This window comes from Lepus europaeus, chromosome 21 (genome assembly GCF_033115175.1).
Source record: "Lepus europaeus isolate LE1 chromosome 21, mLepTim1.pri, whole genome shotgun sequence".
Taxonomy (NCBI): Eukaryota; Metazoa; Chordata; class Mammalia; order Lagomorpha; family Leporidae; genus Lepus; species Lepus europaeus.
The window spans coordinates 53298719-53308670 of NC_084847.1; the positions used below are offsets into that span (position 1 = coordinate 53298719).

The 9952-nt window shown below is 61.9% G+C and overlaps 1 protein-coding gene across 1 annotated transcript; it reads right to left on the reverse strand.

Moving 5' to 3' along the window:
• Positions 1–2969: 2969 nt before the first annotated feature.
• On the reverse strand, positions 2970–9693 carry MUC12 (mucin 12, cell surface associated). Its single transcript, XM_062180119.1, has 11 exons — positions 9666–9693; positions 8887–8988; positions 8305–8432; positions 7996–8060; positions 6825–6976; positions 6496–6567; positions 6218–6380; positions 5392–5553; positions 4664–4740; positions 3213–3283; positions 2970–3011 (listed from the first exon to the last, which is right to left on the reverse strand). The coding sequence occupies exons 1-11, from the start codon at positions 9691–9693 to the stop codon at positions 2970–2972; spliced, it is 1062 nt and encodes a 353-aa protein (XP_062036103.1).
• Between the last annotated feature and the right edge of the window lie 259 nt (positions 9694–9952).

The following is a 9952-nucleotide window of genomic DNA, read 5'->3' on the forward strand; positions in this document are numbered from 1 at the left end:
CTCGGAGGGCGTGTGGCCTGGCTGCCACCTTGCAGCCTCCGGAGCTGTGAGAGGGGCTGTGTCGCTGCTGCTCTAAGCCACCTAGGTCGTGGTGCTCTGTGACAGTGGCTGCCCGGGCTCCTGGGTGAGTTTTGGAGGAGGCAGGGTAAGGGGAGAGCGGTGGGAGCTACTGAAGGGCTATGGGGGGCTCCTTGTGGCCTTGGCATGGGAGTTGGGCCAGGGAGGCTCTTGGAGGGGTGGTGCTTAGACCCTCAGGAGGAAGACCAGAGTTGGATGGCCGTGGAAAGAGGGGTGGAGCCAGGACAGGTGGGAGGGGAGGTGGAAAGGGTTGGGGTGCGTGCCGTGGACAGGTGACTGAGCCCGGACCGTGGCCACACTCATGTGCTAGGTGTGGTCACCTCCACAGGGCACCTGCTGAGGCAGGACAGGGTTGGGCCCATCCAGAGAACTTGGTGTCTCATTAATAGCAATATTCTCTGGTGTGCCTGCTGGGAGGCTAGCAAGGTCACTGGATTTATTCTCTGGGCCCACACCCTGCCCTGGCGGCCCCTGGCTGAGGCAGGGTGGTGCCCTGGGTCCCTGGAGAGCAGGCATCGTGTCTTGGGGCATGCAGGGTTGGGGGCGGCAGTCAGAGAGGGGAGACCGCGGAACGCTGGATGGCAGGAACAGAGTCTCAAAGCTCTCAGAGGGGAAGACTGAGGCCAGGGAGGGACAAGTTCCAGCACGCAGCCCGTGGGGAGAGGCCAAGGATGAGGTGGGGAGAAGAAGGGAGAGAGAGAAGGGCATGAAGGGGCCTGGGAGAGGACAGAGCCAGGAGAGGGAGCGGGGAAACCCCTGCCCTGCCGGCATCCCCAGTGCCACCGTTAGGGGCTCCAGGCTCAAGGATCACTCTCAGGCGTAGTGCCCCACACACAGCCCAGTTCCCCGGAGGAGGAGAGCTGGCAGGGGCTGGGAGCCCTCACCACTCCTGCACCCCCTGTGAGCTCAGAGCAGGACAAAGTCCGGGGCAGGCTTGTGTGGGTGACATCCACAGGGCTGGCCTCTGCTGCTGGCGCCAAGCCCCCTTCCTCCCCGCCCAGGCCATCCCAGTGACATCACAAGCCCCTGCTTTCAATTTCTGCTTGTGTTTTCCTTCCTCCTCCTCCAGGGACAGGCGAAGGGCAGAGGGAGCTCCTCAGGGACCTGCCAGGACCCACTATCCTCCCTGGCCAACCTGAGCATGATCCCCACGGCCGTGGAGCCCAAGGCAGCTTAGCTGTTGGAACGATCCTTACAAGTGCAGAACCTGCTCTCTTCTGGGGGGAAACAGAGGCCAGCAATGACCAGAGTGGCCCCATGTCGCCAGCTGGCTCATGGCCCCTGAAATCCTGCCCTGTGCCCCATCGGCTATGGTGAGGCTCCTCTCCTGGCTCTGGAGCCCCTGCCAGCCACGTGCCATTGTACGGGCCGTCACAGGTGTCCAGGACACGAGTTGGATGGGACAGTGCTTCAAGGCCTGCGTCCCGTGTCCTGTTAGGGGGAGCCTGGGCATTCGGTGCCCAGAGGAGCCACATGGGGACATCCTCTGGGAGAGGCCAGCGCTAACGCCAGCGGGCATCTGTCTGTGCCAGGCACGGTGCCTGAGGGCTTGCTTAATCCTCACAAAGCCTGGCGCGCCGGCATTGTGAATCCTGTCTGCGCAGGAAGCGGAGGCTTGGGCAGGCTGACATGGACAAGGGGCCAACGCCCTGGCTCTCCCCCCACAGCTCCCCTCGGAGGGGCCAGAAGTTCAAGGAGCATCAAAGGCTAAGCTCCAGGCAGGAGCGCCCCAGACCTGGGCCCCAGGCGGCAGCCTTGCCTTGGGCCTGGGCAGGGGCTGGAGAAAGAGGGCAGTGGGGGGCTCGGGGCTCACTCACCCTGCTCAGCAGCTGCACAGGGGTCCAGGAGCTGTGGGACGAGGGCCAGCAGGCAGAGCGCCACCGTGGCCGCCAGCCTCAACCTTGCCATCAGAGCGCGGAAGGCTGCGTCTGCCACCCTTCACTCTCGGGGCCACTTGCAAACTGAACCGCCGCCAAGCAGCCCCAGAAATAAATGAGCCCCAGAGACCTTTGTACCCCCCAGGGCACTGAGAGTCTGGGGGCCAGACTCGACCTGAGTCAGTCTGTGATTGGGGTGCAGGGGCAAAGGGCAGAGGGAGGATCCCCTCCCTGGCTGGATTGCTCACGGGCAATCAGACTCATGGCACGAACAGAGGGGCGCCCCCCTCAAGCAGCCACGGAGAGCGGAGGAACAGACCCCAGGAGCAGAAGGCGGGGTCGGGAGGGGCCAGGCCGAGCAGGTGCGTCTGTCAAGGACAGCCCCCCTTTCCCTCTTCTGAAGCCCCTCTGAAAGCTGCCCTTTTGGGTGCCCCAGCAGGAGACAGGGTGTAAGTCATGGCCGAACCTGGGTCAGCGCCTAGCCCGGGGGTGGCCATGGGGGTTCTCAGATCTGTGGGTTCAGAAGTGAGCAAGGGACACCCTGGCGTCTGGAGAGATGTTGCTGCCACCTAAGGTCAGCAGAGCCCAGTCGCCCCTCCTCGGCTCCTGGGGGCTCCCACCCAAATTCCTGGGTGGAGCAGGCAGGGGATGCCATGTCTGGGCCCAGGAAGGTTGGACACCCATTGTGGGAAGGACTGTTCCTCCATGCACCCCCCCTCCCCCGGAGAAAGAAACCACTTGTATCACACTCTGCTTTTTAAGAATTGCTTTTATTGATGGGAAATTCCAGAGTGGGGAGTCACCTGGCGCAGACAGGGTTCTGAGGTGTCTGCGGGCCTGGGTGCTCCTGGGAGCTGCGGACCAAAGACTTGGGGATCGCAACCCCCAGCAGGTGCGCCCACCAGAACTCGCCTGACCTCGCTTTGCCCCCTGCCAATCAGGGAGCCGGTGGTGGGGCCGCCTCTGTGTGCTGCTCTCTTGTCCAGAGCCGGGCGTGGGGTGTCCCTGTCCCTCTCAGGGGACCCCTGTCACCACCTCAGGCCTCTGAATGTGGAGCTGTGGGAGAGAGGAGGAAGAGGTGAGGACAGGGGCAGTCCATGGCAGCCCCAGGGGTGGGCTGGGGGCCTGGGGTGGGGGAGCCCCAGGGGTGGGCTGGGGCCCAGGGGCGGGCTGGGGGCCAGGGTCAGGCTGGGGGCCAGGGGTGGGGGAGCCCCAGGGGTGGGCGCCTGGCTGAGTCACCTCTGAGGTGGGGCTCACACTCCCCAGGGAGGGCCGGAAGTGGCTGTAGACGTTCTCGCGGCCGTATCTGTCCCCCTGCAGATTCTTGTCTGGGGGGGAGAGGGAGAGGGAGAGGATGCGGGGGTCCTGGGTCTGCCACGCCAGTCCAGCACCCACCCTGAACAGCCCTGCAAGCCTTTGGCTCCTTTTGGGGGTGCTTGGCAGCTCTAGGACAGGCCCAGGCCCAGTGGGACCGGGACGCAGCAGGGAAGCGCAGCCACAGCCCATCCCCCATCCCCACGGTCAGACAGCTCAGCCCTGGCCTTGGCGAGGGGTGATGAGGCCAGGTGGGGCAGCTGGCAGCGTGCATCCCGCGTCATAGCAACAGTAACCACAGCAGGCAGAGAAACCTTCCTCTTCCCTCTGTCCCCTCCTTCCTGGGCAGCAGCACCCTCCCAGTCCACCCTCCAGACCCCGGCTCCACCTGCCCTGCCGGGCAGCTCCCAACCTCCCCACCCCCTTCTCACTCTGCGTCCTCTCTACCCACCGTGAGTGGGAAGGAGCCCCCCAGCACCCCATCTGCTTCCCAATTCAGAGCACCCCACCCCCGCTGCTTCTCCTCGTTTGTCTCAGACACGCCTGGGGACCGTCCTCTACTTCTGCCTTCCCCAGGTTCACCTGGCTGCCCCTCATCTGTGCTGCCCCCTCCAGCTCACTCAGAAGGCCAGCGGGTGACACCTTGTGTGCCCTGCTCCCCGTTCCCGGGTAAGACTGGCCAGCTTTACCTGCCCCACAGGCCTGGCCCTGTCCCACCTGTGTGCCTTTCTCACCAGGGTCCCCTGCCAGGGAAGCCCTTTCCCAGTCCCCGGGGTGGGGGCATGGGGGGGGGGGACAAGTCCTCCTTCTTTCTCAGGCAGAGCAGGCTTCTTAGTCACCACCTGGTAGACTCAGACACAGCTCAGGGGACACTTGCCCGGTTCCCACCCCACCCCGGCTGGGCCAGGCCATCACCCCTGCGCTCCCATCAGAGCCCCATCACCCCTCAGCTCAGCAGGTGCCTGACACCCTCCTGGGAGAGGCCTGTGGGGCAGGAGCTGGCGCCCAGCAGGGCGGGCACATGATGACAGCAATAACTAGGAAGGGGACAGCAGGGCTTGCTCAGGGGTGGGGCTTGGCAGGGGGATGGGGAGGTTTGTGTGGACAGAGATCCACGCAGAGGCAGAACCACCACCACTCCCTTAGGGCACCCGGGGAACCTTCCAGGCAAGGAGCCAGGAAAACAGTGGGTGTGGCTGGGCCCAAGTGCCCAGCACGTGGCCAGGAGCCCCTGAGAGAGAATCTCGTGGGGTCAGAGGGGACAGGGGCGATCGGGAGGCTGCAGAGGAGGTGCAGGGGCCCCAAGGGAGCAGCAGCAGTGAGACGGGCCATCCCCACTGTCCTGAGGGCCCAGGCTCCCCGGTCCCCCCTCAGCCCGCCCCACCCCGCGGTACCTTCCCAGAAGCCCATATTCTGGAACGTGCCGGGGATGCCTTCCTTCTGCCACTCTTGAGACACGTCGTACTCTTGCCTGGCAACAGAAGCGCAGCCGTGAGCAGCCCGCGGGGTGGGAGGGGCCGGAGGGGCCCTGAGCCGCAGCTTCCCTGCAGGGGGCCGTCCTGGCCACAGCTCTGAGTCAGGGCCGGCCTTGCATCCCCCACAGTGACAGAGACGGAAGGGCAAGGTCACCAGGCGTCCCCCACCTGCCTCGGGCACTGGCCGGGCTTCCCAGCTGCTCCCCTGAGTGGGCCTCAGTTTCCCTATCTGTGAGATGGGGGCCTGGAACTCAGCCAGGGCAACTCCCTCCACCTGCTGGCCCCAGGCCAGGTGTACCCCTTTTACTGCTGGGGAAAGTGGGGCCCCAGTGGCTCATCCCAGCTTCCCAGTGCTTGGTTTCCTTCTGTGACAGCTCAGGTGAGAGCCAGCCAGGGGTGATTTCATTCCTCAATCTCCATAGATAAGCTTCCGTATCCATTTCTCTGCCAAACAGATGGGTCCAGTCCTATCCTGAGGCTGCTCCCTGCTGTGCCCAGGGCTGGGAGCAGCCAGGCACCTCCTCTGGCCTCAGCCGATTTTGTCTGCCGGGCTGGGTGTTGAGTGGGGGACATTCAGACCCTGGCGGCTGCCCGGGGTCCCTGCTCTGCGTCTCTCTGGGCCCTTGGTGCCAGCCCCACCAGTTCACCTGTGCAGTTTCCGCTGCGATCGGCCAAGGAAGATGATCAAGACGATCACCAGCAGCAGCAGCACGGCCAGCACGCCGCCCACAATGCCATACACGAGGCTCTTGTTGGTGCTGTGCTCGCAGGTCTCTCCCCAGTACCAGTGCGTGTCCGTGTTGGGGCACCTGGGGATGGCACAGGCTCAGGCCCCAAGCCCATAGGCCAGCACAGCCTCCCCAAAATCAACACGCAAGCAAAGCCAGGAAACCGGCTCTCCCTCCCTCCCAGAGATGGCAAATGCTGGGTGGCCGGGGGCCTGGGTCCCCAACCCCCTGAGGTTGATGAGCAGGCAGAGGGCGGGGGACTCAGGAATCGGGGGTGCCAGGGCTCAGAGGGAGCCCAGGAGTGCTGGGGCCTTGTCTTAGACACGTGATGTCATGTTTACCCATCTAATCTCAAATTGACTGGGACCGTGGTGGACCTGTTATCACATTTTATGTCACGCTGTAATATATGGCCATGTGAACTTAGGGTCCGGGGTGCAGATAGAGGTGATAACGGCTCAGTAACTGAGATGACATAAGGGAAATTAATAAGAGAGAGAGAGAGAGAGAGAGAGAGAGAGAGAGAAAGGAGGGGAGGAAGACGACATGTCTATTTCTCTAATGTGTGCCTGTTCTCAACTCTCATGGGGCCGTGGGGTATTGGGGGACTGGAGGGGTCCCAGGTACAAAAAGAGGAATGTAGAAGGGGAGGGGGCAGGTGACATCCTTGCTCTGCCCTCCCCGACCCTGCCCCCATGGGTGACAGTGAGGGCAGGGGCAGAGCCTCCCGGGGCGGGGCACTCACAGACAGCGGGGCCCGCTGCGCTGCAGCCGGCACTGGCCCAGGTTGCAGTTGAGTTGCGACTTGGTCCCCGGGGTGCAGCGGGTCACACAGGCCAGCTTCCCGTCCACCTCATCCACATAGTAGTACTTGGCGAAGTCCTTCGCAGCCCTCTGGGTGCATTGCTCTGTGTGTGGGGGTGGGGGCAGAGCAGCAGCACCTGTCAGCCTGGCCACAGCAAGCCCCACGCACACTGCCCCTCTCCGCCCCTCCTGCCCGCAGCTCCACGCGGCTGTGCTCACCCTGGAAGTTAACGCCAAGCTTCACCGTGTCGTTCACTCTGGTGGCTTCCCCGTTGTAGCACAAGATGGAGTCTGCCGCAGGCGGGTGGGAGACAAGAACCAAACAGGACTGCTCCCCTCTGCACTCCTGGGGGGTACCCAGGAGCCCCTCCCGACCACACCCCCCATACCGGCCCCTCCCTGGACAGCAAAGGTGGTGGTGAGCTCAGCCTGGGAGAGAGGGGCAGGGTTGGGGCAGGGAGGCACCTGGGCCTCGTGTCTGGGTTCCCAAAGTGAGGTCTCCAATATTTGAACAGAAAGGGGTGAGTGGGGGCCACAGCGGGGCCTACCTTGGCACTTAGGGATATCATTCGCAACCACGCTGGTTTCGTTCATGATCTTGGACCTCACTATCTTGGAGAGGTTGCTGAACACCTGCTGATACTCGGGGGTGTAGTTCACCTCCAGGACCACGTCGTTGTCCACCACGATGCTGCCGTTGCTGCGGGAGGAGTTGTTTCCCGGGTTACCCCACCGCCAGCCACCCGCCCCGCAGTGATGCCCAGAGGTAGGAAAGAGTAGGGACTGTGCCCCAGAGCCACTGACAACCTTGAGGGACAGGAAGCAGGGCCAAGCAGCACAGACTCCAAGTCAACATGGCACAGGGTGAAACTCATCCCTATACACAGAAGTTCTCGGGGCCGGCACTGAGGCAGAGCAGGTCAAGCCGCCGCCTGCAACACCAGCATCCCATATGAGCACCAGTTTGAGTCCCAGCTGCTCTGCTTCCAATCCAGCTCCCGGCTAAGGTGCACCCTGGGAGGCAGCAGGGGATGGCCCAAGACACCTGCGTGGGAGACCAGGTGGAGGTCTCTTCTAACCCAGGCTGTTGTGGGCATTTGGGGAGTGAATCAGCAGGTGGAAGATGTCTGTCTGTCTGTCTGCCTTTCAAATAAGTCAGTTCTTGTAAAGCTCTGGAGACGTGAGGTGCTGAGAAAGGCAGGACCACATGAACACCCTGAATGCTGCCTCACCGTTCGGGGAAAATTGATTGAAGTGGGCAATTCTATGGGCTGGGTATCTGACTACCATAAAAACAAATTTAGTTACAAAAAAAAAAAAAAAGAGGCTCTTGGATTACATCTCAAAAATCAATTCTGGGATCTTTGGAAACATAGGATTCCAGCTCAGACATTCCCAAGGACGGGCCCGCGGACGTGCCGAGAGATCTGGAGGTGAGAACGGTCGCCCGGCGTGGTTGTTGCAAAACAGAAAGCGACCACAGGACTCGGGAGCCCTGGAGCCTGCAGCATCCCAGGCCAGGTGGAGGCAGAGACAGCAAACGACGCGTGGATGCACGAAGCGACAGCGAGTAAGTGAGAAGCGAATGGGGAATGAATGAAGCAGCAGCGAGTGAAAAAGATAAATGAGGTGGCACATGGTGAGTGAGTGGATGGACAGACGACGGGGAAATGGCCTCGGGGTGCCGATGCCCTAACCACCCAGCCACCAGGCACTCACAGCAGGTTCCGGATGATCACTTCCCGATAGGCAGTAAGGTCGTCGCCCCCGTAAACCTGATCCATCTGCAAGGGAGCAGGCAGGTGAGCCCATGCAGGGTGTGCGGGGAAGAGGCTGCCATTCCCCGTCAGGGATAGCACCAGGCTAAGCCCATAGGGACAAGGAAGGGACGGCCAGGGAGCTCCCTGTGCAGGGGCGTGGCTGGCGTGGGGCCCAGGCGTGGAAAGATGCCCTCTTAGGCCTGGGGGAGCCTGAGGGTCAGGACGGGCCCCTGCTCCCCGCTTCTCGTCTGGACCTTCCCGCTCGTACCCTCTGCTTGAACTCTTTGGTGAAATCCTGGTACGTCTGGGAGGAGACGTTATTCAGGTCTGGAGTGAAGTTTCTATGAATCACTTTCACAATCACGGTCACAGTAGCGTTGATGACGTTGGGGACATCTGTAGGAAGGGGCCACATGATGCGTGAGACACCATCCCCCAGTCACATCTCCGGGATGGCTAAGTTCGCTTCCTGTTGGTCACGTGGACAGAAGAGCCACGGGTATGAGAAGGGATGGAAACTCGGGGGGCACATGTGGGTGGCTGAAGCCTCTGCCCCATGCCTTTTGATGATAGAAGCTGGAGGCCAGGACTGAGACCCAGGGAGAAGGAAGCGGAGGGCACCCAAAAGGGATGGGAAAGGACCTCCCTCCCCCCAGCCCAGAGGGGCAGGTGAGCTGGTGCAGAGGCCAGCTGGTGGAAGCAGAAGATGCCTGCAGTGTGGCCCCAGGCATCACATGACCTCTCCTGCCCGCACGCAGGGAAGCAGCGGGAGCAGCGGGTCCTTCCAGTGCTGGCTTGCTGAGTTGTCAGGGGTCTGAAAAGGGTCGGGGGTCTCAGAAAAAGTGGTTACCTAAGGGGAAGGAGTAGCTGAGGGACTGGCACTCTTCACCGAAGAAGCCCGGGGCACAGATGCATTCCTGGCCGTCCCACATTTCCCAGCTCTGGCATTGTGCTGCAGAGGGACAAAATGCACACCGGTTAACACAGGCAGCCCAGGGGACAGACAGTGGTGCTGTGCCAGCTGGCACGACTCACTGCACTGACAGGTGTCGTGTGGGCACCCAGCCTAGCAGCTACTAGAGGCTGGCTGGGACAGCAGCTTCCCACGTGGGAGTGCTTGGGTTCAAGTTCTTGCTCTGACCCCAATCATCTCCAGCTAATACACACCCTGGGAGAGGCAGCAGGTGATGGGTCAAGCCAATGAGTTGCTGCCACACACATGAGACACCTGGATTGAGTGCCCAGCTCCCACTACTGTAGGCATTGGAGGGGGGAGAGCCAGCAGACGGGTGTTTCTCTCTCTCTCTCTCTCTCTCTCTCTCTCTCTCTCCCATTTGAAAGAGGAGACAGGACCCCAACAATCATGGAGAAACTGAGACCCCTCAGCTGCCACCCCCTCTGCCCAGGAGTCAGTGGGGAAAGGAAGAGGAAGGAAAATGACAGGGAGGAAGAAAATAACCAAACAATAGGATGAGCCAAGAACACACGAGTGCCACACATCAAGTCAGGACATCAGCCAGTGCAGGCACGAGTCAGAGTGGGAAGACGGGAGCCCAGATTTGGTAAAGAGGAGGGTGAGAGGGAAGAAGGAAGGGACAGGAGAGTGGATAAGTGAACTGGGGCGCATACCTGGGGTGCTCCACCTGGAGACGGTCATCGTCACAGAAGTGTAGGTGCTGGGGGATGAAGGACCAAGAGTGGAAGAGGTGTTGGGAGAGAGGGATGGAAAATGGGTGGAGACGGGGGAGGTGGAGAAAGGAGGAGGAAAGCTAGCGGAAGTTCTAGTGGACGAAGATGCAGGGGAGGAGGCTGCAGAGGCGGGGTTGCTGGACAGCACAGTGCTGTGTGCCGACACAGGCGCTGTGCTGAACACTAAGGTTTGGAAGGTGTCCGTTGGGGCTGTCACGGGTGCTGAC

What these genes read in the sequence shown, in the direction of transcription:
- MUC12 (XM_062180119.1), bottom strand. Translation starts at nt 9,693, where the DNA reads ATGACCGTCTCCAGGTGGAGCACCCCAG. An exon ending in GTGATCATCCGGAACCTGCT is followed by an intron (nt 6,977 to 7,995) that starts GTGAGTGCCTGG and finishes CTCCTCCCGCAG; the next exon opens with CAACGGCAGCATCGTGGTGG. An exon ending in TCCGGCCCTCCCTGGGGAGT is followed by an intron (nt 3,012 to 3,212) that starts GTGAGCCCCACC and finishes TCTCTCCCACAG; the next exon opens with CTCCACATTCAGAGGCCTGA.